This window comes from Rhodofomes roseus (genome assembly GCF_022264815.1).
Source record: "Rhodofomes roseus strain CIRM-BRFM 1785 chromosome Unknown C8Q71scaffold_11, whole genome shotgun sequence".
Taxonomy (NCBI): domain Eukaryota; kingdom Fungi; phylum Basidiomycota; class Agaricomycetes; order Polyporales; family Fomitopsidaceae; genus Rhodofomes; species Rhodofomes roseus.
The window spans coordinates 828447-856265 of NW_025952967.1; the positions used below are offsets into that span (position 1 = coordinate 828447).

At 54.7% G+C, this 27819-nt stretch overlaps 6 protein-coding genes across 6 annotated transcripts; 3 read left to right on the plus strand and 3 right to left on the minus strand.

The window, feature by feature from the left end:
- Window positions 1-701: 701 nt before the first annotated feature.
- On the plus strand, window positions 702-2683 carry C8Q71DRAFT_76946 (uncharacterized protein). Its single transcript, XM_047924287.1, has 3 exons — window positions 702-1551; window positions 1609-2179; window positions 2241-2683. The coding sequence occupies exons 1-3, from the start codon at window positions 857-859 to the stop codon at window positions 2568-2570; spliced, it is 1596 nt and encodes a 531-aa protein (XP_047778599.1). The 5' UTR covers window positions 702-856; the 3' UTR covers window positions 2571-2683.
- Window positions 2630-3994, plus strand: C8Q71DRAFT_835979 (uncharacterized protein; the record flags this gene model as incomplete). Its single annotated transcript, XM_047926435.1, has 2 exons — window positions 2630-3255; window positions 3318-3994. Exons 1-2 carry the CDS (start codon window positions 2796-2798, stop codon window positions 3992-3994), a joined length of 1137 nt encoding a protein of 378 aa, XP_047778600.1. The 5' UTR covers window positions 2630-2795.
- Window positions 3995-15642: 11648 nt separating this feature from the next.
- Window positions 15643-16370, plus strand: C8Q71DRAFT_708978 (uncharacterized protein; the record flags this gene model as incomplete). The annotated part of the gene is made up of 2 exons (XM_047920655.1): window positions 15643-15789; window positions 15867-16370. The coding sequence occupies 2 exons, from the start codon at window positions 15643-15645 to the stop codon at window positions 16368-16370; spliced, it is 651 nt and encodes a 216-aa protein (XP_047778601.1).
- Window positions 16371-18074: 1704 nt separating this feature from the next.
- Window positions 18075-19110, minus strand: C8Q71DRAFT_761806 (replication factor A protein 3). The gene is made up of 5 exons (XM_047923894.1): window positions 18940-19110; window positions 18817-18882; window positions 18666-18765; window positions 18251-18609; window positions 18075-18199 (listed from the first exon to the last, which is right to left on the minus strand). Exons 1-4 carry the CDS (start codon window positions 19027-19029, stop codon window positions 18545-18547), a joined length of 321 nt encoding a protein of 106 aa, XP_047778602.1. The 5' UTR covers window positions 19030-19110; the 3' UTR covers window positions 18075-18199; window positions 18251-18544.
- A 1637-nt stretch (window positions 19111-20747) lies between these two features.
- Window positions 20748-21762, minus strand: C8Q71DRAFT_761807 (uncharacterized protein). The gene is made up of 4 exons (XM_047923895.1): window positions 21740-21762; window positions 21563-21617; window positions 21123-21503; window positions 20748-21070 (listed from the first exon to the last, which is right to left on the minus strand). The coding sequence occupies exons 1-4, from the start codon at window positions 21745-21747 to the stop codon at window positions 20993-20995; spliced, it is 522 nt and encodes a 173-aa protein (XP_047778603.1). The 5' UTR covers window positions 21748-21762; the 3' UTR covers window positions 20748-20992.
- A 910-nt stretch (window positions 21763-22672) lies between these two features.
- C8Q71DRAFT_858307 (cytochrome P450) lies at window positions 22673-24750 on the minus strand (the record flags this gene model as incomplete). The annotated part of the gene is made up of 11 exons (XM_047927504.1): window positions 22673-22844; window positions 22902-23145; window positions 23203-23377; window positions 23426-23539; window positions 23596-23722; window positions 23788-23884; window positions 23943-24026; window positions 24091-24250; window positions 24309-24437; window positions 24503-24613; window positions 24670-24750. The coding sequence occupies 11 exons, from the start codon at window positions 24748-24750 to the stop codon at window positions 22673-22675; spliced, it is 1494 nt and encodes a 497-aa protein (XP_047778604.1).
- Window positions 24751-27819: the final 3069 nt, after the last annotated feature.

The following is a 27819-nucleotide window of genomic DNA, read 5'->3' on the forward strand; positions in this document are numbered from 1 at the left end:
GATCCACGGCGTATTTTGTTATGTTATCATTATCGGAAGATGGGTTCCTCCTGGTGAAGGTCCAATATAACTTGACTCTGAAGACGCTGAACCTTCTAAGGCAGTCGCCACTGGCAAGAATTGAGCTGTTGAAGCGGTAACACATGCTGGTGTCCTTCCACGAGGTGCGCTGTACAGCGAGTCAATATACATCAGTGTTGCTCTTTGTCTCCGAGGACCCGAGATCCGGTAACCAAAGTCCCAGTCCTCACTCGATTGGCTCGAACAGCGTTGCCACGAAAGCGAGGCCACTCACCTTGACAATGAAATCAGAACCTTCTATCGACGAGCAGCATTACGGCGAAGAGCGTCAAGAGGTGGGCGCGATCTGAATCGGGGACCTCGTCCTCCCTTTGAAGGGGGTGGGGGGGTGGTTTCCGGGGTCTCATTTTCAGCCACTCGCGCGAAGTTCAGCCCATTTGGCCTAGATTTTCCTTGGGCAGTCTAACTCACCAAGTATCCGGCACAAATTTATTTATTCCGCCTCTTTATGCGTAGCTTAAGTGCTATGCAGTTTCCCGAGTGCCACATATTGAATTTGCAAGAGGGAGTCGAATACGGAGCGTCGGATGGATTGCACGTGCCGAGCGCGGTCATGTGAGCAGAGCCGTTGAATGCGCTGTTTCCCGCGCTTGCTCCCACGAGTGGCGCTCGCGCTAACGGCGCGATGTACGAGGCCTCTGCGTTGCTCCCGCGTCGCGACTATCCCTAGCTGGTTGTCAGACGGGCTGGTCGTCGTCGTCGTCTTTGAAATCCCACTAAAGTCTCATATAATGCTGCGCTGCCATGAGCAACCGCGTGCAAGACTGCGCTGTCGATGTTCGATCCCGACGACACCTGGAGGGTTATGGACGACAGCGGGAGTTACGCTGGTCCCTCGCTCGACGACCTTGAATATGGTACATCTCAGCTTCTCTCCGAGGATCTATCTGTCACAGGTCCTTCAGATGGCGCGCACTACTCCTCTGATCGCGTGCAAAACCCACTCCCAGATCATTTGCCACTCCCTGCAGCCCCCGTCAATATCAGCCCCGCGTTCTGGATGCAGAGCAATCTGCCCGCGCAGCCTCCACTTGCCGCTCCGCCAGCGCCGCCTCTGCAGGAGACTGAGCTCAACGCCGAGCAAGCCTCCCACTCGTGGAAACGGGACGACAGAGGGTACTTGTGTATCCTGTGTCCCCGGTGTGGTTCATGGGTCGGCACGGGCTCGAAGACGGGGTACACTTTGACCACTCTCGAGACGCACATGCAGGGCTGTAAGTGCAGACCTTCCGCTGCGTCTGACGGCCGTGTGCGCATGGAGGCGAGGGCAGCCCGCGAAGTTCACCTACCTCCGAGCAACTCCCCGGCCTTCCGAGGGTTCGACGCAGGGCCATACGCCGTCCCGACGCCTCAGGAGATGGCAGTGCTTCCTCCGACACCATTCTATGGCCCTGCGGCGCATGTGCAGAGCGCGCCGCGGCCAGCTACTGTGTCCGGCTTTCAATTCACTTTTGATGAATACTACGCGCCGTGAGTGTCCGCTATCATCTTTCATGGATTGGCATGTCTCAACTAATCAACTTGCAGTACCTCCAGTGACGAGCTCGACATCGACGGTTCTGGTGTTCCGTCGTCAAGTTCGGTCCCATATGGGCTCAATTCATACTCGAGTCAGCCACGAGCCTCTCACAAACGGAAGCGAACATCGCGGCATCACACTCCGTCCCACAACGCTTTCGACGCTTCAGAGCCACAGGATACTTCACAGATGTCTTCGAGTACGACAGTGCCCACCGACTTCTCTCCAACTCCATCGTGTTGCGGCATTGCTCTCGTCTGGCCTCATGCAGATTTCTTTGAGACCTACCCGTTCCAGCGTCATGATCTTAGTGCTCCCGGCTCACTTGGATATAAGCTTTGCGCGGTTGGTGACGATGGCCAGTCGTTTCGCATACAGTCATATAGGTGTACAGGCTCGCTCCTTGTAGCTGGTGACGAGGCATGTGTCGAATGCCTGAGCCTCACTGGTACCGTCAAGCACCTCGCGGAGATGTCCGGCAATGCTCGACCGCACACGAACTACAAGTATCGGTCACATAAGCAGCTGAATCAAGTCACGGAGTTTTTGAGAGGCGAAGTGTCTCGCTTGCGCTGTATGGTAATGTCCTGCATTTGCGTCTCTAACATATGTGAATGGCTGATTCCTGTACTATCATCAGACTCTCAACCTTGGTCGGCGGGTGGCTTCCGTACTCAAGAAACTCGATGACCACCGACGCTTTCTCATGGCGATTGCAAACGGAGATCCACGCGGAATCAAACATCTCATCACGCAGGGACTGAAGGACAGGGTCAGCACATCCGAGCTACTCAAGCGTGTCGACGAGAGTACCGAGGGTGTTTACCATGCCCGCGGTTATTCGGCATTTGATTTCGATCTTGCGCTCCTCATTCTTCGTCTTGGTGGACGCAAACTACTGTATGCTATGAATCATTGCCTTGCCATACCCTCGATCCGCGCTCTGCGTCGTGCACGCCGTTTCACCTAGTTTCGGTCGTCCAACACTCTCGGAGGTGCAGTGGAACTTCGGGGAGGTGCTCGGGCCAACGATCAAGCAGCTGAAGGAAGCTCTACGTGCTATGGCGCGCGATTCATCCGACGCGAGTCCGGGATGGCAGCCGTACGGCCGCACTGGCGTGTCGGTCTGCTGGGACGAGATCGCGCAGGAAGAGGTTGCGTGCTACTTCCCGCATGCTGATTCGGTTGGTGGCTTATGCCGGGAACACACTGCGGTGGGGTGGATCTACGGCTTCGTACTTTCCAGAGTGCCACCAACATTGCGGAGAGCCTCGACAAAGGCTACGTACACTTTGGGAAGGAGGTGTCCGTTCTTGGGCTCACCTCGTTTGGTGATGTTTTCCGTGGTGCACTCCCCATTGCTGTATCACCGACATGCAAGTCGGAGACCCCAGAGGAAGGTGCTGAGATTCTACGGACCATCTTTGCGGCGTGGAAAAGCAACCCGGACTTGGAGAAGTACCTTGGTCCGCTGTGGTCATTTGCATCAGACGGAGATGCAGGTCGCCGCGCAATGGTCTATAGCATGTTCATGTCAAGAACGATCGGGTCATCAGATCCCCTGCACAAGATTGTTGGACAACTACCTGGTTTAAACCTCAACGTCGGCGATGACAACATCACTGCGGATTTTGACTGGAAACATGAGATCAAACGTGAGTATTCACGACTCCCTGATGTACTCGGTGAGTCCCCAATGCTGACGTGAAGTGTCTAGGTCTTGGCCGCCTCATGCGTACTCAGGAGGGAATTGTTGTTGGCGACACTATCGTCAACCGCCATACCATTTCCAGTCATCTGCGGCGCATCCCAGGAATGTCGGAGGCTGCTGTTGATCGCCTCATGAATCCATCAGATTCTCAGGACGTACCCCGCGCAATCGACTTACTCCGTGCCATATCATCGCTCTCAGATCTCTCCTTGGACCAGTACTCTCCCACGGAACTTCAAGAACATCGGGCAATCACAGTCGTTGGGGAAATGCTCTCGGCATTCGTGGATGCGTTCATCCGTCCTGAGTGGTCCCTGACGCAGCAGGTCATCTCGTTGAGCAAGTATGCTCACATGATCTTTGCGCTGTACCGACAACATCAGACGAGCTTCATGCCCAATCAACTTTACGGTGACACGCAGACGACAGTCAAGAATGCTATCTTTTGCATCGCGAAGCAGCAGCTGCTTGACGGGACGCAGTGTTTCTATCTCTATGACACAGGCGATGATAAACTCGAGGAGCTCTTCGGCTCCGTGCGCATGCAGGGTGGGCATAACCCGAACTTCTCTTTCAAGCAGCTCATCGACCGCCTTGGTGCCGCGGTTGATATTGATGCTGTCTTTATGTTACGTCGACGTTTGTTTTCCTTTATTTTGCGCTTGACCGTTGTACTACCTTAGCATGGGCCCAACCCCATGACGCTACGCTTCTAGTCTTCGGACTACTTCGCTGTGCGCTCCGGTCCAACCCGGGGCAGTTCACGTGATCTCTGACTCAGTATGACTCGTCGTGACTCGTCTCTTACTCATACCTGACTCATCGTTTATGACTCGGTCCCTGACTCGTCATGACTCACTCCCCCGCGCTCCTATTGGCTAGGTAGATGTGACTCGTCCAGGACCTGCCCTGAACTCCCCATGTATATAAGACCAGTGTACAGTAGCGGTCGAACCTCAGTTCGACCTGGTTATCTATTGAAGCTTCACCAGCTCCTTGGATATCAGAAACTCCCCGCTCGACCTGCTAGACGGACTTAGCAGCGTCTTCGACCATCCTCCCCATCCAAGGACGATTAGAACCTAAGGTCCCTACGTTTAGGGTTAGGTTGAGAGCTAGTGCTCTAAGTGTCACGCTTCGCGTAACATAAGGTCGAACTGATCTTTACGCTCCGCCTGCTCAGGCGCAGAGCCCACACATCTTCACACCCGCTTCCGGAGTGCCCCTCCGTCTAGGGGACTCCCCATCCACCACGGACTACCGAGTTGAGATCGAACCCGTTACCTACGGGCTCCCAACCCTACCGAACCTCTGGTGGAACGACGACCTTCGCCTCTTCGAGTATCAGAACGACACCGGTGAGCACAGACCTGTGCTTGTGCAAGAACCAGAACGAGAAGGAGAGAAGCGCATTTGGGCCTTCTTCCACGACACTGTCCCCCTCGAAGAGCAACAGAAACAGACCCGCGCCTACCTAGACACCAAAGGAAAGGCTGCCGAACGGATCAGGAAGATCCAAGACGAACGACCGAAGCCGGCGACTCCAGCGGCTATCCGACGAGAACTCTCAAAGCACGAAGCTACTTCCCCTGCAGTAGGAACTAGCCCCCTGGTACACGTTGTACCCGAAGTAGGCACATCCAGCCTTACCCAGTACTCCTCGAACCTCGCTACAGGTGTCGAGAAGAAGCCTCTCGAACCGGAACTCGAGACGCAGTCGAACGAACCCGAATCCGAACCCGAACCCGAACCCGAATCAGACGACGCAATGTCTACCACCCGCACGAGCACGGCTACCAAGCTTGAGGTCCCCGCACCTGACAAGTTCAAGGGACAAGCTACCGATGCGAAACCGTTTATCCGACGTCTCGAGATGTACTACAGCGCAACAGGCAACGCCGATGCCAACGATCAACGGAAAATCACTTACGCTCTCCTCCTCATCGACGACAACAGCGATGCTTTCTACTGGAAGAAGTTGCACATGGACGGAGAAGCCGATGCCCAAGAAGAGGGCAAGCATGCGTTTGAGTCTTGGAAAGACTTCAAGGAGGCCTTCTTGAAGGCGTTCCCCGTTTATGCCGAAGGAGACAGAGACTCGATAATGCTTACGACTCTAAAGCAAGGAAAGACTCCCACCCCTGCCTTCATCCCCAAATTCCGATCCATCGCGTCCAGGACCGACCTCTCTGACAAGACCCTCTCCGGGTTCTTCAAGAGGGCAATCCGCCGTGATCTCCTCGACAAGGCAATGAATATGGAACCACCCACGACCCTGCAAGGGTGGTTTGACCTTGTCCTCCGACTCGACTCCCGCCAGATCTACAATACCAATTACTACGAGGGAGGGAACAGCGGGGGTAACAACCACCGCTCCTCCTACCCCTCTGGACGAGGCAGCGGACGATTGGACGAACCTATGGAGATCGATGCCATGGATCAGAGGGAACGGCAACGTCACCAGGAACTGGGCCTTTGCTTCGGATGCCACAAACCCGGACATCTCCTCAGGAACTGTCCCGAGAAGAGACTGAACCCGAAGTTCACCCAGCGCAACCGAACTTCCCCACGCCGTGTGCCCGCCTCCTCTACCCACGTGCGAGAAGTTACTCCCGCCTATGTACGAGAAGTCTTCCAGGAACTCCCGCTCGAAGAACGCGCTCCGCTCTTTGAGCAAATGTCGAAGGATTTTTGAGTGGGTCTGAGTCATCGATGCGCCCAGACCCCACCTATGCACTCCACATATCCCATGTAGTAACAGGAATCACGCAATTCAAAGCCCTTTACTTTCCTCTCATGGTGATCGGAGTGCATCAAGACATCGAAACGGAAGCTCTCATCGACAGCGGTGCAATGGCCACGTACATCCACCCTCGTCTTGTCATCAAACTACGCCTACCCTCGGTACCCCTTGTCCGACCCATCCCGGTCTTCAACGTAGACGATACTCCCAACAAGAAGGGAACCATATCGCACGCCGTCGCCCTTCGCTACCGATGGAAGGGAACAACCAAGCTTGTTAAGGCGTACGTTGCCGAGATCGGAAGACAGGATCTCATTCTAGGCCATGAATGGCTCCAGAAGGAGAACCCCATCATCGACTGGAAGACAGGCGAGCTCGAGTTTGAAGACCAGACGTACTGGGCCAAACGCGAGCAGAACGAACAGCTTAGCAAGGCGGAAATCCTACGAACTGTCAAAGTGGAGCTACCCCCCGCTCCCGTCTATCGGATCCGCCGACAAGTTGAGGAACCACCCGATCGGGCCTGCAGCCCCGAAGAACCCCGCAAACCAACCCCACCTCGACGAGTGACCGTCGAGGATGTTCCCGAAGAAGAACACGAGCGAGCTGTTGATGCTCCTCAGAAGGAAGTTGTAGCGGAGACCTCTCTCTTGGACGAGCCAATTGAGGAACTCCCCAACTTCCCCCCTATGAACCCACACCCTGAACCGCTCGAGAGCGAGGAAGATTATGAAGCACGACTCCGGTCCATGACCGAAGATCTGGACCCTGACGAATTCCTGGCATCGTATGCCCCTGGTGCAAACTACTTGGCAACACTCGCTTTCGTTGAAACACCACTGACGCAGGAACACGAAGACACCCCAGAGCCCCTGCCGTCCAGGCATGCTATCAATCGGATGATACGAACCGGCACCGGCGCACTAATCCCCACGGCATTTTCGATCGGACGAACCACCACAGCCACTGAGCTAGCGCTCTCTGAGTGGGTCGGAAAGAAGCAGAAGACGGTTGAGGAAATCGTCCCTCCCTATCTGCATGACTTCCTCCCGGTATTCGATAAAGTAACGGCATCTCGACTCCCAGAGCACACCGAGTACGACCACGAGATCAACCTGAAACCGGGGTTTTCGGAGATGAAGACCCAGGTCTACCCTCTCAGTCATGCTCAACGCGAGGAACTTGACAAGTTCTTGAAAGAGAACGAGTCGAAAGGTTACATACGACCCTCAAACTCTCCGATCGCCAGCCCTTTCTTCTTCGTTGGAAAGAAAGATGGAACGTGGAGACCCTGTCAGGACTACCGAAAGCTTAACGAGAATACGGTCAAAGACCGCTACCCCCTCCCCCTGATCTCAGACCTCATGGACAAGTTTAAAGGCGCAAAGATCTTCACCAAGATGGATCTGCGCGCCGGCTATAACAATGTCCGAATCAAGGAGGGCGATGAGTGGAAGGCAGCTTTCGCGGTTCCCGGATCCAACCAGGGTCCGCCACGACTATACGAACCCACGGTCATGTTTTTCGGTCTATGCAACTCGCCCTCGACGTTCCAACGGATGATGAACTCCATCTTCGAAGATATGCTAGCTGAAGGCTGGCTAGTCATCTACATGGACGACATCCTGATCTACTCCGCGGACACCACGACACACCACGAACGGACTCGACGAGTCCTCCAGCGCCTCAAGGACCACAACCTCTATCTCAAACCCGAGAAATGCCACTTCGACGTCACTGAAGTGGAATTCCTGGGAATGATAATCCGACCGGACACCATTGCCATGGACCCTGTGAAAGTGAGCGGAATCGCTGACTGGCCCGTACCCGAATCAGTCAAGCAAGTCCGCTCCTTTGTCGGATTTGCAAATTTCTACCGACGGTTCATCCTCCACTTTTCTGAGCGTGCACGACCCCTAGTGGACCTCACAAAGAAGGACGTACGATGGCATTGGGACGAGGAGCAACAACTCGCCTTTGAGGATCTGAAGCACGAGTTTACGCGTGCTCCCACCTTGGTCATGCCAGATGAAACCAGGCCATTTGCTCTCGAATGCGACGCCTCGAAGTTTGCTACCGGCGGTGTCCTGCTACAGAGTGATGCAAACGGGGACTTGCACCCCTGTGGCTTCATCTCCCAGTCCTTGAACCCCGCCGAGCGGAACTACGAGATCTACGACCGCGAACTCCTCAGCATCATACGCGGTCTGGAGACCTGGAAACACTATTTCCTAGGTAGCCCGCACAAGCTCCAAATCCGCTCGGACCACCGTAACTTGACCTACTGGCGCACCGCGCAGAAGCTCAATCGACGACAAGCACGATGGTCGCTGTTCCTCAGCGAATTCGACTATGAACTGGCACACGTCCCTGGAACGCAAATGACCATCGCCGACCTTCTATCCCGACGCAGTGACCATGATACCGGGGCTGATGACAACGACGACATCGTAATGTTAGCCCCCCAGCTCTTCGTGCGAGCCATCAACGCGGACCTCCTTGATCGCCTACGAGACTGCCATGAAAAGGAACCCATGGTAAAGGAGGCCTTCGATGCTCTCCTTGGCAAAGGACCTGCACCTGCGAAGACCTCGCTTACGGATTGGCAGACGGACGGAGACCTGGTATGGTATCAATCACGAGTGTATGTTCCTCCGGATGCGGGACTCCGACGGAACGTGGTACGCTTGTACCACGAGCTCCCCTCCGCAGGTCATCCGGGCATCCACAAGACGACCACCCTCGTGCAACGCGACTTCTGGTGGCCTGGAATGGGACAATTCATCGCACGATACGTCAAGGGATGTGGAATCTGTCAGCAGATGAAACCGAACACGCATCCCACAGTGACTCCTCTCATCCCAATCCCGCCACAACACCCCGCCACACCGTTCTCATGCCAAACAATGGACTTCATCACCGCACTCCCCGAGACTCCCCGCGGACATAATGCTATTTATGTCGTGGTGGACCACGACTCTACGAAGGGGGTAATTTTCATCCCATGCACGGACCAGGTGGACGCCGAAACAACCGCCAAGATGAACCACGACCACGTGTACCGACGCTTCGGACTCGCACGCAAGTTCATCTCCGATCGCGGCCCTCAGTTTGCATCCAAGGTCATGGGAGAACTCTGCCGCCTGACCGGAATTGAACGCGCACTCTCCACGGCGTACCACCCTCAGACTGATGGCCAGACGGAACGAGCCAACCAGGAACTAGAGATATTCCTCCGAATCTTCTGCGCGAACAACCCTGAAACATGGGACGAGATGCTCCCTGATGCCGAGTTCGCACACAACTCCCGACCCCATTCCGCCATCAAGATGTCGCCATTCTACGCAATGATGGGATATGAACCCCGAGGAATCCCCCACATCACCGAAGTTGCTGACTCCCCGACCACGGAAGAACGACTCAAGCGGCTACAGAAAGCCCGAGAAGAAGCCGCTTTTGCACTAGAAGCTGCGCAACGAGTCATCGAGAAGAGAATCAAGGACCGCACGCCTGCCTTCAAGAAAGATCAGCAGGTATGGCTCGACACGCGACACCTCCGCCTCCCCTACGCCACGAGGAAACTAGCTCCTAAGAAGGAAGGTCCTTTCAAGATCACCGAGGTCATGGGAAGAGCGACGTATCGCCTCCAACTGCCTCCGCAATGGCGAATCCACCCTGTATTCCACGCCGGTCTCCTATCCCCGTACAATGAGACCGAGGAACACGGCCCGACCTATACAGAACCTCCCCCGGATGAAGTAGACGGAGAAAACTCCTGGGAATTCGAAGCTATCCTTGGTCACAAGGGAACGGCAAGCCGACGCCGGTACCTCGTGAAGTGGAAAGGGTACCCTCCCAGTGAGAACTCGTGGGAACCCGAAGACGTCTTCCTGGGCACAGGGGAAGAGACCCTTGATGAGTACAAGCGCGCGCACCATCTCCGACTCCTCTACGAGTATAAAGAGAAGAGCCGTCTTGGAGTGGTGAGACTCGGACCCCAAGACGACAACGCTTGCGACTGCTGAGTTGAGCCCTATGCCCTCCACCGCTGCCTACGACGACCTCTCCCTCCAGGCTTACTACGACGCGTGGACCATCAACCAGCTCCCCTATCTCGGCCTGAACCGCAAGCAACGTCTCCCACTCGACCCCCGTTACCACAAGTGCCACCAATGCCACTTCCTAGTCAGGACCGAAGGCCACGAAGGCCGGTGCAAACCTACATCTCGGCCTCCACCGAGGCCGGCCTCTTCGACCAGACAACCCCCGCAGCACCAGCCTCCCTCTTCGACTCCCTCCTTCGCTGCCGCCCACTCCCGGGAGGCCACCTCAATTGGCCCCTCGCCTCACAGGTGCTCTCGGCGCCGAACGCCTTCGTCGCCGCACTCGAGCGTAACGGTCCACTCTCCAACGACCCCAGTGTCGCTCTCGATGCACTGGACTCCCTCGCCGACCTCTACGACGCCGCAGCAGACGTCTGGGTCCAGCAGGACCTCATGGAGGACGCCGTCCACCTCTATGCCGAGAGGAGGAATGCATCGGCACGGAGGTTGATGCGCAGGTTCAAGGATCTCGAGGACCACCCTGCGATGAAGTCCGTCGCCAGGTCGCTTGTCCCTGTCAACGACATCCAGTACACACGCGACTTCGTGGTCTCCCCTACCTTCACCGACATCAATGCCCGAGACTTCGCCCGTATCGTAACCAACTACTCCCCCTGCACCGTTTGTCATGGAACCAACATCTCCTACCACCGCACCGTCGACTGCCCCCACTACCGTTGCCCCCGCTGCAATCGTCGTCAGCCGGGACACGTCGAGTCCCTCTGCTCGGCCAACGAAGCTGAGGCCCCCACCTTCCCGCCGGACCTCCGCTCTCTGACCGACCTCCTGAGAGGAGGAGTGTTCGCACAACCAGTGGCAGCCATGTGGACGATGTGCGCGGACAGACTCTATGCCGGAAACCGATCCCTCATCGCATCCCGACCAACGGACTTCCTTCCCCCGTACCTCCGAGCAAAACGAATCACCCTCGAGAACGCGCATCAGTGGTACGTCGTCCTCCACGGCCGTATCAATGGCGCCTTTGCCGACCCGGCAAGGGCCCATGGCATGACCTCGCACATATCCACCGCCCTCGTCCGTGTCTACGAGAGTCGCCTCGAAGCTCGTAACGCCCTCACCGAGCTCCACTACGAGGAGGAACCCTACATTGACCAGACTCAGCTCTATGGGGCCCGCCCTCCACCTAGTGAACGCCGGGAGAATAACGAGAGTCGGCGCCCTGATACCCCGCATCCACACCCTGTCCTGGGGACGGTACCTACCTCTCCCGTCTCTACTCGATCGAACCTCGAGACCCCGAACCCCTCGGAGGTTGATGAGAACGAGCCTCCCCACGATGCCGACCCACTCCCGCTCCCCGCCTACGAACCGGTCGAAGGAATGGACCGCATTCCTCTCCGCCAACTGACCACTTCGCCCACGTCATCCTTCCAACCTTCGCCGGAGTCCGCGGTATTGGACCTCGTCTCTACCGACTCGGGGATCGCGGTTGCTCAACTGCGCAGGCATCGTGACGGGAGTACGACATTCTTGCCCCCACCTGATCAAGCTTAGAAAAGTCGACGAGGACGTCGACTCTAGGAAGGGGCTTATGTTACGTCGACGTTTGTTTTCCTTTATTTTGCGCTTGACCGTTGTACTACCTTAGCATGGGCCCAACCCCATGACGCTACGCTTCTAGTCTTCGGACTACTTCGCTGTGCGCTCCGGTCCAACCCGGGGCAGTTCACGTGATCTCTGACTCAGTATGACTCGTCGTGACTCGTCTCTTACTCATACCTGACTCATCGTTTATGACTCGGTCCCTGACTCGTCATGACTCACTCCCCCGCGCTCCTATTGGCTAGGTAGATGTGACTCGTCCAGGACCTGCCCTGAACTCCCCATGTATATAAGACCAGTGTACAGTAGCGGTCGAACCTCAGTTCGACCTGGTTATCTATTGAAGCTTCACCAGCTCCTTGGATATCAGAAACTCCCCGCTCGACCTGCTAGACGGACTTAGCAGCGTCTTCGACCATCCTCCCCATCCAAGGACGATTAGAACCTAAGGTCCCTACGTTTAGGGTTAGGTTGAGAGCTAGTGCTCTAAGTGTCACGCTTCGCGTAACACTTTACGGCACACCCGGAGCTTCATCAGGGTTCACGCCGCCGCAAGGTCACTCGGACCGAACACGCTGATCACCTAAATCATGCGTCGTGGACTGGAGACACAGTTGCAGACCACGTGGACCTCCGCTCTGCATGGGCAGAAGGACGCTCAGCAGCGACATACTCGCTCTCAGAACTGCACATCAAGCCTGGGTTCGATGTCCTGTTCAGTTCCACGTGTTCCATCGATATGCTCCAACCTATTCGGCATGGCAAGTACCCTGGAGTCTCGTCAGAGCAAGATCGATCACAGGAACCTGTTACCCCGCCTTCACCACTTCCCGCTGCGGTCCCCCCAGTCCCAGGACCCTGTACGCCGGTTGCTTCCAGTGACTCGGAGGGAGCGTCCTCAGAACCGTGTGTACCATTGACCGCCGTTGGCTCCGAACCGAGTTGTCCAAGTCATGCTCAGGCTGGCTCAGATGCCAATCACGGTGCCCAATCGGACGTCACTGCCTCCGGTCAGGCTGCCTCAGGCTCGGATATGCTCGTTGTGGAGGAAGAGACAGTGACAGGTGCTCTCATACAAGCTTTTGCCGCATCGGGAGACTCCGATTCCGAACGGAGTGACGCAGGCATCGTGTCCGGTGCTTGCGTCCAACTTGAAGACCGTCTTGACGAGCCTGACGAACCAGATCAGCGATTACCAACCACTTGCGCCGGCGCAGCGAATGCATCACCGTGGTTGTTGACCGAACAAGGGCACAAGATTCATAAGACGTCCGTCTGCGTTCAAGTCATCACGCCTGACTGGATCCGCAAATCCCATGAACGCATCTGGCGTGTCCGCTGTTACAGCTCTGATGTCAAGCCACGCGACCTGAGCTCTGCTAGTACCCTGAACCCTAACCTGTTAGGGATAGAGGCTTGATAGCCTCAGAGTGCACAGAAACTCGTTAGAAGTGTTTACTTACCGAGTGGCTGCATCAGTGAAGGTTTGTTATGTGCTTATCTTACTCTCCTTATCTTTCCTTTATTCCTCTCAATGGACATCAATGTAGCGCTTTCATTGTTTTATTACCGAGGTATTGATTACCGACGTTTTAATGCTTTAGAAGCGCTTGTTACTGTATCTACTAAACGGACTATTACTGAGTTTCTAGTGTGTGTTCTTACTTATTATGACCAGATGCTTTCAGTACTGATACAAGAGCTATTGTATGCTCGGTAAATGATGGTTATTACCGATCAATTACCGAGTTATAATAGTTTTGTATCGGCATAGAAAGGAATGGCTGTGCAACAATTACCGAGCCATTCCTGAAGCTATGTTGAATGGCTGTGCTATCCTTAGGCTGTACACCGAAAATGCGGACTCTTGCATGCCTCGGTAATGCCTCGGGAATCACAGTCCTGAAACTGTGGCTGTACTGTGGCTGTACTAGGATGACTCGGTAACATAGCTTGCCTTGTTGGAAACAATGAAGTGTAAGGCTATGATCCTATTGTTCTCCTAGAATGGCCTCTGGAGCGGTGTAAATGAGTCAAGGACATGTACTATACACTTCTACGACACTCCTTGACTTTCTATATACTTCCATGTAGCTCCATTGGCTGTGTCCTCGGTAATGGCATAAAAGGGCATTCCCGAGCACGGTCAAGGAAATCTATCATCCAATCCACCATCTACTCTTCACCGAAACACACCCTGTGTGCCACTCAAAGTCTTACTTTGTCCCGAGTGCTAAGTTAGCCATACTAGCCACTCAACCACTCTCGCCGAGTTCTTACCGACGCGCTCTAAGACCTGCGACAGTGAAACCTTACTTAGTACAGTCCTCGCGCTACTAGTAAGGTTTAAGTAACCCATTGACTGACTTCACAAGTTGAGTTCAGTAAGAGAAGGTGCTTAGTCATCATCTACTTCTGTAAACTTGTTACCAACATCAATAGATCTCTGTATCAACTAGTTCCATACTAGCACGTCTCAGTGGCATTACTATAATTAAAGTGGTTAGCCTAACCAGCAACTCACTTGACACTAAAGCAAGCCTTATAGCCATTAGCTGGTTGAGGATTAATTGCCTTAGTGAGTCCCTCTTGAAGCACGGCCTCGCGCTGCTACATTAGGGTTTTGTAACTTGCCATCGTCACTGTGCAGTCAAAGCTAGCTGTACAGACTTCCATTCAACTTCTGTTGTGTGACTTCAAAACCAAAAAAGCCCATTCCTTCGGAATCAACCTCTGGATACTAATCCTCTGTATTCAGACTTCATCCTCTATTCTGAAAAGCTCTAAACCTCGGCAATAATCCCCATTCATTGCCGACTCAAATCCATTCATAGCTTACTCTTCCCAGTTGAAGAGCAGTACTGCATACTTGTATAGCAGCACTGACTAAAGTCCCACCCTCTTTTGTATTTGTTGTAGATCTGGTATCCTCATTACAGCTCAACTTTGCGCCGTCTCGGTAATTGCATTGCCGAAGATTACCGAGGATTTTACCGTTTGTTACCGCTTTGTATAGGCAATACAAATCTCTATCACCGAGGTTACTATTCCTATTGACTCGGCAATAAACTCGGTAACTAGCTTTCTATAAACAAAAACAGAACCATAACATAACCTCTTCATCCTCGGTGACCTCTTCGCCACGCTCATTCGCTGTGATGGCCAGGCAGCTCTCGCGGTGTTGAAATGCATTGCAATTCACGAGAAAGGAGAGTCGGTGTCAAGTGTTTCGATTGCGAGTCTCTCGCACGCATCGTCAGGAATCAAACTCACCGGGCAAGTACTCGAGCTATGCTCTGACTCACTGCCAACCGAAGCATCAGCGCCGCCCCATGATACGTCCCGGGCTGGTGTAGCGGTGCCGGGCTCCTATGTCGGTGCACAGACCCAGGTGACCCATCAAGAGCCAGCATCCGAGTCGGATTTGACGTCTGAGCCAGCTGCTGGCAGTCCAGACCTGCGTTCAGCATCGTGGCTGTGGACAGGCACATTCGTGAAGCTCACCTCCGGTCCTGATAGTGGTACTGCGGCAGTGCCGGCACCAACACCGACGGCGGTCAAAGTCTCACACAAGATGCTTGCGGTGAAGATCTGCAGTCACCTGTGTCATATACTGAACCCAAGGATCGCGGATGGTCGAGCTGTACTGAGCGAAGATCAACGACCTCACCTCAATAGCGCTGGGTTGACATGGCAGTTCTCTGAGTCCGAGCTCAAGGACATCGTGGACGTCCTGTGGCGAACAATCCGTGAGAAAGGTTCAGCGGCGTTACTGCCGCTGCTCCCTACCGCAAACCAGCAGTTCCCGTACAAGACACACAGTGGTGAGCCACCTATTAATCAATTAGCCGTCTTCATACTTAACATGCATTGTGTTCTTTAAGGTGCACCCATGTTCCTGTCGGAGGAGGCCGCACACGAGATGGAGGCACAGAAGATTGCGGACAACACGAAGCGTCGCTGCTACCAGTGCCTGGCAGAGGTAGATCCAGCCCGTATGCGAAATCATGTTGGGGAGCATGTATTAAAAGCGATGCGCGGCGTTAAGGAGGACTTACGAGGGCAGCAGGTGCGTAGTATTCCACATTGCGAGCGGGAATAATCATGTTGAACCTATGATCGCTCGCCGGCTTCGTACGCCGCTAGGTCGATCCATCCGAGTTCCCTTGCGGCTTCTGCGGACGTCCCGAACGACTCTGTTGTGCGCCGACAATGACTAAAGGGAGTAGCGCAAGTACACCTCAAGCACGGAGCGAGTGTTCATACTACCGGCTCTTCTTCTACCAGCCTAGCCTCAAGTCCTCCGCGGCAACACCCTGCACCAACGTACCTTTCGTCTGCAAGATACCCGAATGCAAGGCGGAGAAAGATGGAAACTGGACCGCCGTGTGGAAGTATAACCTTCACGAGCACATTCGTCGGTTTCACCCTAGCTTCAGTGTCGAGAGCACAGGCCTTGACGGGCTGATCCCTCTCCCACCGGCCATGCAACATGACATGCATATTTCGGACAGTGAAGAGCGTGCTCTCAAAATCCCTGATGCACACATACCGTACAAACCTCCATTGCCCGAGCTTGTGAATCCCGAGCCCACTGGGCCAGGTGCGCCGCCGCCAGCAAAGAGACGACGCCTGCGCAAGCAGCCATAGACTTTTGTATTTTTTTTTGGTTTCTCAAGTACGCTACATCAATACAATGTGTCTTTCGAGCCTCTGAGGAACGGCAAGGTAATATGGGCGATTGAGAGCGGTGGCGTACGCACCAGCATGGATACTTGCTGCGAGGAGTGGTAGGTGAGCGACTGAGAGTACGGGCAGCCTAACGGCATGCCCTGTCGATGATGGTCATCATCGTTTGCACTAACACAGTGCTACAAAGGGACGAGGCTGCGGTCATGACGGCCGTTGATGTAGCCATACCGGGGAGAGGCAGAGGGCTGGACGAACTTGTCAGGCGACGGCCGACAAGAAGACGCGAGGCGGACTCACCGATACACGCGAGCGGACAGCAGAATTGCGTTGGATGAGCAAGGCATCCAGGACCAGTGTACCATGCCGCCGACGCGCGCATGTCCTTTTCCTGCATAGCTGCGGACGGCGGTGGCCAGCTCGTCCTCAGAGGCCTCTGGTCTAGTCTTACGTCCTCCCGTCCATCCCACCACCGCCCGCCGCCCGCCCTTTCCCTCTCTTCCCCCTCGTCCTCTCCCTAATGCTACCAGTTGCGTGAGGCCACGTTCCGGCAGCCTGGACGACCACCACAGACTTTGATAGTGTTGAGGTCATGGTCGAGCTGTGTCCAGGCATCCTGGATGACGCGCAGACGTGTTCGACGCGTGCCTCGGCGTCGAGGATGGCCTTGACGGCGGACTCGGCGAGCAGCTGGGGCTGGCCATTGGAAGGGGTGGTATGGACGGTGGAGGGTGAAGCGGTCGCGTCTGTGGGTGCGCGCTGCTGGTTGAGGGAGGTGGCGGGCTGTATGAGGCTCGAGAGGAGGCGTTCTGCCCAGATTCTGCCTTGTCGGCGCGCTGGAGAGCTTCGACGCGTCCAGCGAGCGCGTCTCGGACGACGCGTCAAGACGCGTCACCCGGCGTGAACCCGCTTCCTTTTTGGGACGGGTTCTTGGGCGTTAGACTGCCAAGAAAGGAAAGGGGTACCCCCCCTACCCAGTTTCCGGGGTCTCAGGGATTTGGGAGGACGATGTCTGATATTTTGTTTGCGCCCGCCTCTTGAAGAGCGTCCGGGTGGGTCGATGTTAGTCTCCGACGTCCATTGCATGAGGCTGGTCGATGTCGGGTAATTTTGCGATTACCTGAGCCCATCCAATGAGGACGGCTGACCCCAAGAATGGGGCACGAAGACGGCAGGAATCCAGATTGTAACCGGATGGGTGAGAGCTCACTTAAACATGTGCCCCGCTCCTGTAGAGCCTGACGGTGCTGACGGGGCCTGCTACATCGGTAACAGACCCGGGCCAGTGACATCGCGACTGGCGCGGTGGCAGCCCCATTTCGACGGCTGGCAGCACGTCATTTCAGGACTCGGAGCCTATCTACAGTTCGAATTCGAATTGACATGACCTGCTGGAGGCCGTCACGTAGACAACTAACGACCTGTTCATGCGATAGGCTGAGGTTGGTGGCGTTGTCAGCCTTTCCGCGGTTGGCTGGCCGAAGTAGTAGATCCAGGCCGCCCGACAATGGGAAGCTAGACAGCTGTCGGATTCGCGGAAAGGCTGGCAATCCCGGCGTGGTTGTTACGATTGGAACTCCCGACTGTGATTGACGATGGAAGTACTCGGGCTTTGACGGCTAACAAGATGCCAACCTATGCCAACCGACACGGCTTGTCGCTCGTGAAGATTCTTCGGCTGATGCCAGCCCCAGCCCTATAGCTAGGCTGACTGTGCAAGTAGTTCGACTGATTGGCACAGGTCGTACATCCAATACCTACTCGCGATCGAAGCTGACACTTAGATATGCCTTGTGTATATAAGCTGATATAGGAAGTGGCGGACAACATGGAGAGCTTACCGAGAGCGCCCATATGAGCCAGCCGCGTTTGTTACACAGCGTAGGCATCACATACGGGTTATCACGGCTTCAGTCGTCGAGGAGCGTGTCGAAGGCGATGCACTGATGTGAACAAGTTGAACGTGGCCACTGTCCGGGAGATCTCGTTCAGTTTGCCCTGGGACATTGTCATGGACCTCGGTCCTCCGTGGCGTCAACGGATCGTTGTCGATGTCTGGGTCCCCAGAGAACAGACGTCGAGACGAATGATGATACATAAAAATACAAGCAAGCATCCGTACAGCCACCCTTTTCTCAAATGATGTTCGCAAACCGTGGATCGTGCCACAGCTCTACAGCATCATTCACGAGGTCCATATCTAGTGAAGTCGCCTGCGTCAGTCATGATATTCAACTATAAGAAGCAGCCACGCACCTAGTTCGTCGCCGAGGTCGATACAGGCAAGCATTTTGACCGTCGCCGCATCGACGACTGTGCCGATGATTTCGATGTACGGAACGGCGAGGCTGACGTCCTACGAGCAACCGTCATCCGCTATTCTACCGTTTCAGGAGCATAAGCATACCCTTGCTACTCGCACAGAGAGCTCTCCGCCATCCGGCGCTTGGACAATAGCTGTTTCGCCTTGTGACTGCGTGGCTCGTCAGGACTTGGCCACCCGCGCATATTGTCGAGCGACTCTGCGTACCCTGACCACCTTGCATGTGAGGCGGACGGTGCGCCCAATGAATTCTCCAAGCCGAGCTGCATTGACCCGCGGTGAGATGTGTTCGGCCATGTTTGGGGGGAAGGCAGCAGTGGGTCGAATTGGGTCGAGCGGAAAGGGGACACGCGTCTGGCGCTAGTCTGGCGCGCGTTGGGGCGAAGAGAATCGCGTACGGTCACAGAGTTTGACACGTGTGACAAGTCGCGTTCTTTGTCACGCTGCGCTCACTCAGACCGACTGCACTTGGTTGCGAGCGGAGCGAGCATACATACTATCAGTGGCCCTGCAATGCAACTGGTACAGTAATGCAATTATTGAACTCTGCCCTCGCTCGTCCCTCCGGATATTCTGGGATTTTTGTGTAGCATACTTTGAATGACTGCCTACGTCCCTATCTATTTTTCGAGAGGGAGAAAGTATAGTACCTGCTCTGCATAAATCAATAAACACTGTTTTTGCTCAATCATGACGCGGGGACTATCTCGGGTGACCTCATCCTATAACCGATATGTCTGAAAAGTTCATAGCATGATTCTATATCATTCAACGAGCTCTCCTACAATTTTCCGAGACAATCCGCCAACCTACAAGCAGGTCAATGAGAATGTTGCAGTTGAGGCGTGACAAGCAGCCACCCACGATCGACAGATCTCAACTCCGCCCTTGCCGTCATCGGCCACTGAAGCGCTCCGTGTCTGACGGTGTCCAGTGGGCGAAGCAGTGTGGCGACGCAGATATTCATTACACCAGTGGATGCCCAGACTTCCTCGGTCTCGCGCACATGAAGCCGAGGTCGAACCCGCTATCAAGAATGCTCAGTCTGGTACAGTGGTAGGTAACGTCAATGTTAAATCTACTGCTCCTCGTACGTCATGGTGCTCACGTGCTCCTTACTCTACTGTCCTCCGCCGACTACACGGGGAGACAAAGCCTCGCTCAGCTGCACATGCAACCCAGAAATTGCTCAGGCCAGCTCAAGAACAGGCCTTCGTTGACTGGATCAAACATCTCAGTGAGATTGGGCGAGTGAGCTGTCGGCGACTCGGCCAAGCGCCCAGTTGCATTACTGTCTCAGCGTCTGCGTTGCAGCGATGTCTCCAGTTGGTCTCTCCAGCCACATTCGCCACCGACGGCAGCTCTCGGCGAGCGGATCTTGATTACCGGCAGCGTCGGCATCGTGACCTTCGCCGTGACGAGCCTCGGAGAATAGTTGCATTACTATACCACTTGCTTTTTGCTCTCGGTCTTCTCTCACTCCTCCCGTGGACGCGTAGTAAAATCAGAATGGATTGCTCTGAACCTCAGGAATCCAATGGTGCAAACTCCGAGACAATCCGAGGAGAAGGGGAAGAGATAGTTAAGTAAATGTCCGAAAATTGCATTACTGGGCCACTCACTGCGTTCAAGGCGCGTATCCTCCAAGGATGTGCTCGGTCGTGTAGCCCAACGTCGACCAAGCGCAGTGCCACACAGGGTGGATGTAGCGTAGATTATGCCTGTGTAGACCGAGGAAACGCATGTAGGCACGCATCCGTAGACAGTACGTAATCCGACTTTGGTTACATGAGGTTACATAAGCCTAGGCGTCTAGCCCTACGTGGGCGAACATCGCCCCGTCACCGCATGGTCTACCTTCATCGCCTTCTGGTATACTTGGCTATACGCATCCCTCTTATGCTAAGTAGTCGTACGTAGACTAACACTGTTGCATGGGACCATAAAATCTTCATTTTCTTGCCTTCTGTACGTTGTCCTGAACGTCCATCACGTCGTCAACCTCGGCAAAATGCCGCCCAAGAACAAGAACACACAGGTAAGAGCACGTCTCTAGATGATTAAAGATACCCATACAGGCTACTTTCGACGCCGCAAGCGGTCATTGACGAGTTGACTGGTGCCATGGCCGCCCCGCCGTTTCTTCATTTGCGAGGTCATCATCATTCTCGGCTGCAGGTGGACCACCAATGGGGGATGGATTTGGCCCTAAGCCAGTAAGATTCTGCATTGCGGTCACCACGGATTTCTGATGACACCCTCAGCGCCAGATATCATCCGCATACATTGATGGGAGCATGCCCAGAGCTCGGTCCCAGTGACAGTTAGTTGGTCTAGAGTGAGTGCCTTCATATATCTTACGACACTCAGCATCTGACTCTGGTTGTTAGCCTTGTGTCGCTTCCAAGCGGGTGCTCTGACGTCTCCTTCGTCGTTCCCATCATCCCCGCCTTCATCCCTGCTTCACCATCGCCACAGTCCTTCTCTTCCTCCCGAGCATGTTTGACTCGGAGCTCAGCTAAGTCGGCCTTGAGCTTCTCGACCTCGCTGTGCAGCTTGACCAACCGGAGGAGGAGGGATCCCAAGACAACATGGCGAAGGTGGCAAGAAATGGACGGCCGGACCAGGAGGAGCGTGTATGCAGGGCGGAACCGCACGCGGCGCGCGTCGTCCCACGTGATCGTAACTGTGTACCCGTTTCGGTGTAATTTAAATGACACGATTATCTCAGCTGTGTTTTGCAAGCGTAGACCACCGTAAGCTGAGGTAGCCTAACATGACATACATAAGTACAGCAGTACGATCGAAAATATGGCATACATGAGTGTACATTGCGACGGCAGGGCTCTACACAGCACCAAGTACATCGCCTAGCTACGCTGCGGCTACATGCGGTTAGATGCACGCACTGGGACCTAATACAATGTGGGATTACATGATATGTCCGCCGTCAGTGTATATTTTTTTCTTCAGACAATGAACACGCACACACATGCAACCTACTCACTGTAGCATTCACGTCTGTCTACATATGTCTACTCAACCGTACCGCTGCTACACCTATCTACCCCAAGCTCGAAAGATACGGCTCTTGAACGCAGTGACTGTTAGTACATTGCCTAGGGGGTGCAGCCCGGAGCCAAACAACTACAAATTTCACGTAACCCAGATCATTATTTCCTGCGATGCTGCAAAGACTGCCGTCCCGCGCATTCAAACATGCCCTAGCATTCTCGAAAAAATGCCCATAATTTGCGCAATGCAGTACTACCCTTAGAAGTGTCCTCCTTTGTGGCTCTGCGGGCAATGCTTCGCAGTCGTGCTCTCGAAAATGGATGTTCAACTTAGTAAGCGCTCATCGACCAGCAGCGGCCACCGTGTCGTGTCTCTCCATTCCTTTCGCTTTTCATGTGCAGGCTAGTGCGTATAGCAATCCACATGAACGCCCCTCTAAAATTTCCTTCCTTTGTGGTTCCGCGTGCAGTATGTCGCAGTCGTGCTCTTGAGAAAGGTGGCGCGCGCGATGTTCGAGTAAGCGCTCACCGACCAGCAGCGGCCACCGCGTCGCGTCCCTCTAGGAGGTTGAATGAATTGGATACTCTGCCCACAGGAGACTTACGTGTCCACACGGGGCTCGCTATGAATCTGACGTACTGTACTGCGCCCTCGGATTGTAGCGAGCCCCTTTTCACGGAAAAAGTATGTTTACTGTCTTGGGATGGCCGTGGACTTCACCACCACAGATACCCTCTACCGAATCTTGTTGCAATCACGTATCCCAAAGGCCCCGTCAATTGCGGTTACGCCATAATATATCACAGTAACGAGACTGTCCAGCCAAATAGACAGAAGCAATACAACAATGCAAGTGAGAACAGCAGGCAAGAAAACACAGCGAATAGTTAGCGTTCGACTACGCAACGGAGGAGCTATAGGCAGTTCACGTCTGTCTCTTGCGGAACATAACCTCCGCCGATCGACTGACGTACAGGCGAGTGCCGAACCAGCGCACGGGCGGGACTTGGCCCTCCTTCTCCATCTTGATGTCGTAGTTCAGCACCAGGTGCGCGAGCATCGCCTTCAGCTCGCTCGCGACGAAGAACCGGCCGGGGCTGCCACAAGCACAGAGAAATCAGCTTCCCGCCGCCGAGAGGTCGAGCCTAACGCACCATCCATGCCGCCCGTGTCCGAAAGCGACATGCTCGGGACCTGTGCTGACCATCTGGAACTTTGTCGCCTCGGTGTCGTCCTTGCGGATCTCGGACCAGCGCCACGGGTCGAAGACGTCCGCGTGCGGGTAGATGTCCTCGTCATGGTGGATCGCGTGCATCGGGATCGCGACCTTCGTTCCCTTCGGGATAAATGTTCCGTCAGAGAAGGTGTAGTCCTGCATGGCGGTGCGCCGGAGCGACTCTGCGATGATCAGCCTGTGAGTATGAGCATTATGGGCGATGGGTCTGATAAGCTCACTAGTTCCGAGGGCGCAGTAGCGTTGGGACTCCCGCAAGAAGCTGTCGATCTTGGCGAATCTGTTCACCGAGTCTTTCGTCCAGCCTTCTGCTTTGGTGACCTCCTCGACCTCGTCGCGCAGTGGCTTGAGCCATTCCGGATGTGCAGCCAGGTAGAACATCGCGTTTGTGAATGTCTACTTGCCGCTGAGTATCCGAGTAACACGACGTTCACTGAGACGCACCATGCTGGACGTATTGATCGCCGTGATGTTGATAGTCATGATTCGGATAACAAGACGGTCTACCTGGAGCTCCTCGCCCTCCGCTTCATCCATGACCCATTGCAGCATGTCGTTCTAGACGCCGAACATCAACTACCATTCTTCAGTAGACGTGCGAGGACGGTGCTCACAGGCTTGTCTGGCCAGTCCTTGCCATGCTCCTTCATCATTCGCAGGCGTTCCTCGATGAGCGGCTGGAGATGCCTCGTGCCCCTCTGGATCCCACTGTGTACCTTGGTGAGAAGCCGGACAGCCGTTCTAGGTTCGACGCCCACGTGGATCAGTCTGGGAAGTTGAACGGAAGAATGGCCGGATCCACATACGGCTTCAGGACATCCGGGAAGAGACGGATGATTTGGCCACCGACGAACACGTCAATCGTGAAACGTTTATTGAGCTCGACATAGTCACGATCCCGGCCTGCAAGGGGCGAACTCAGTATGACGTGGGAATGTCCGCCGGCGATCACGAGACTTACAGAGAGGGAGCCCAACGAAGAGTCGGTTGCTCGTTCGGCAGACGACCTCCATCATCGTAGGTAGCATCGGAACCTTAATCCAGTCTGGATATGTTCATCGAGAGCGTCACTAATCAAAGGCGGCCGTGCATGAAGGATCGACACATACCTTTTGCCTTCGGGATATTATCGTCGAACGCGCGCACGATCTCATCGTGCATGTCGCCGAATAACGGAGTCAATGCACGCGTGAATTGATTACGGATGATTGGGATGTGGTATGCAACCCGGTCAAGACTCGGTCCGAGCGTCCACTCCGTCTGGACTGCCTGTGATTCGCATTGCATGAGTGACATTTTACCAAGCAACAATGTGAATGGCACACACGTCTTTGCTTGCCTCGATGAGGGACAACACGTTCTCCGGAGCACGGCACATCTCCTCCACCAGCTTCGGCCCGCTGACCAGAACGTGCCACCCGTCTACATCACGATGCTTGAACGCGCCATTTCGGTACTGCGCAACAGCAGGATACAGTGGTTAAGAGAAAAAGGCACCAGTGACTGATAGACCGAACGAACCTTTTGATAACCCTCCCAAAGTATCACGTCGCTATGCATAAGATAGCGAATGGCGCCTATGAAGTCCAGGATGGGAATGGAGGGTCCCCCAACCGTCGGTATGCGCGACAACTGATCGGGAATACACCTGTGAGCCGGACAGTACCCCGCATGAGATAGCAACTCACAGTCCTGATCGTCAGGAAGTTCCTCCATACCGAATACAGGATCGGCAGGGCGAGTAGCGCGGTCACCAAGTAGGGGTCCATGGCTGGCGAGCGGAGGGGAAAGGCGTGCGCGTTATGGCCGACGAGGGTATTTATACGTCATTGGATAGGCGGCAATTGGGCATCAGGCAGTTACATACTCAGTGCCTCGATATCGTAACGGCCTCGGCGCCACGGCTGGATGTGAGGGTTCCATTGATTAAAAGCACCCGTATGAAGGCACGGATGGAGCGGTCTGCGAGGTCGCGACAGGCCGCAGTGGGGTTAAGGATGCGATGAGGAGCACAGGCATGGAATCGAGATATGACGCGCGACGGCGATTGGAGGTGGGAATGGCCTGGAGCATGGCTTTTTCAAGTTTTTGGTACATGGTCTGATCAGCCAGCATCCAGAGCGTTATTCGATTGGCCTGCGGGCTGCGAAGGGTCGCGCAGGTAGACAGGCCCAAGTGGCGTGGCATTCGCACCCGGCGAGGGTTCTTGTCACACCCTCGACGCAATGCCTCGCACCGTAGACGCCCGTATGTACCTCCGTCCGAAGGCTTGAGTCCTCTCGAGGTCGTCTTCCTGGTGCATTGCTTGTGATCTAGAGGACATCGGTAAGCTTAACGCTTAAATGACACAGTGTATCCATGTTTGACGGCGAGACAAAAGCCTAAAGAGCTAAATCCTAAGTCTGCGTGACAGTGGGAATTTGCGGGGCTCGCAGTTAAAGCGGTGCGGCTTCTCGGGATTCTGACCGTGGGAATACTGACTGTAAATGTACGTTATGTGACTGAATCTTCAGGTTAGGTTATCGTTTGCGGGCCCCAAGGGGCCCCACCGGTTGACGGGTTGAATGCACTCCTGAGTATAGGCGGGCTCTGCGGCATGTATGCGTCCCGTTCAGGAGATATGAGACAAGAGTGAGAGGTCGTCGGAGTTGTTCAACTAGCGTATAACCTGGAGGAGGCACATCCAGACAACAGCCTGATGGAAAGAAAATGTCGGCATGCGGGTTGGAGTTATGATGACTAGGATAGCCCGGCGACTGGGAGTCTCACAGACGAGCTCACAGCTACTTGTCAATGTGCAGGGTAGACATCAATCCGGCTGGAATGTGTGCGAGGTTGAGAGGGCGCGGCGACGCCATGGATTGGAAAAACAAATGCGATTTCACGTTGTCAGGCTGCACTTGAACTCGCCTGCGTCCGAGCGCCAACGGTTGACAAGCTGTCCCCATTACCAAAAAGCGGTGAAAGGAAGGAGGATGCACTTACCCAACGCTCTCGGCTCTCGGGATAACATGGCATTGCATACGAACATGCACGGACAACCCGATCCACTATGAAGCCTTGAGTACATATTCAGTGACTGAATCCATGCGCAAGACGAAATGTGACGTACCACTCAGAAATACAGCACACAGACTTGTTCAGATGCTCCTCGAAGATAAGGTCGTGGACAGAGATGTCCAGAATCAGGACATCAGGCACATGGCTTTTGTCAGAGAGCGGCTCCGAAGGAAGATGTGGGACATGGAAGATCAACGCCGACCAATGCTCTAGCCTATCCAATAAATTGCAAGAAGCAAATTGGTGGCGGCGGCGACTGTGGTTGGACACGGCCGTCGTAATGATAAGCGGGCAGCATGGATCCACTAAAGTATGTAGGGAAGCCGAGGTCCGAGGGTGTGGATTTTGTCTCCCCTTCAGTTAGACCACTTCTCCACTGCACACGCATCCGAAGTCTCTCGGAGTACATCGGTCTTGCCATCGCGTTGGTGTTCCCATCGACTGTTACGTCAACGTTTGTTTTCCCTTATTTTCACTTGAGCATTGTACTATCCTAGTATGGGCCCAACCCCATGACGCTACGGTTCCAGTCTTCGGACTCCTTCGCTGTTTGCTCCGGTCCAACCCGGAGCAGTTCACGTGATCTCTGACTCAGTATGACTCGTCCCTTACTCATACCTGACTCATCATTTATGACTCGATCCCTGACTCGTCGTGACTCACTCCCCTGCGCTCCTATTGGCTAGGTAGTTGTGACTCGTTCAGGACCTGCCCTGAACTCCCCATGTATATAAGACCTGTGTACAGTAGCGGTCGAACCTCAGTTCGACCTGGTTATCTATTGAAGCTTCACCAGCTCCTTGGATATCAGAAACTCCCCGCTCGACCTGCTAGACGGACTTAGCAGCGTCTCAGACCATCCTCCCCATCCAAGGACGATTAGAACCTAAGGTCCCTACGTTTAGGGTTAGGTTGAGAGCTAGTGCTCTAGGTGTCACGCTTCGCGTAACATAAGGTCGAACTGATCTTTACGCTCCGCCTGCTCAGGCGCAGAGCCCACACATCTTCACACACGCTTCCGGAGTGCCCCTCCGTTTAGGGGACTCCCCATCCACCACGGACTACCGAGTTGAGATCGAACCCGTTACCTACGGGCTCCCAACCCTACCGAACCTCTGGTGGAACGACGACCTTCGCCTCTTCGAGTATCAGAACGACACCGGTGAGCACAGACCTGTGCTTGTGCAAGAACCAGAACGAGAAGGAGAGAAGCGCATTTGGGCCTTCTTCCACGACACTGTTCCCCTCGAAGAGCAACAGAAACAGACCCGCGCCTACCTAGACACCAAAGGAAAGGCTGCCGAACGGATCAGGAAGATCCAAGACGAACGACCGAAGCCGGCGACTCCAGCGGCTATCCGACGAGAACTCTCGAAGCACGAAGCTACTTCCCCCGCAGTAGGAACTAGCCCCCTGGTACACGTTGTACCCGAAGTAGGCACATCTAGCCTCACCCAGTATTCCTCGAACCTCGCTACAGGTGTCGAGAAGAAGCCTCTCGAACCGGAACTCGAGACGCAGTCGAACGAACCCGAACCCGAACCCGAATCCGAATCCGAACCCGAACCCGAATCAGACGACGCAATGTCTACCACCTGCACGAACACGGCTACCAAGCTTGAGGTCCCCGCACCTGACAAGTTCAAGGGACAAGCTACCGATGCAAAACCGTTTATCCGACGTCTCGAGATGTACTACAGCGCGACTGGCAACGCCGATGCCAACGATCAACGGAAAATCACTTACGCTCTCCTCCTCATCGACGACAACAGTGATGC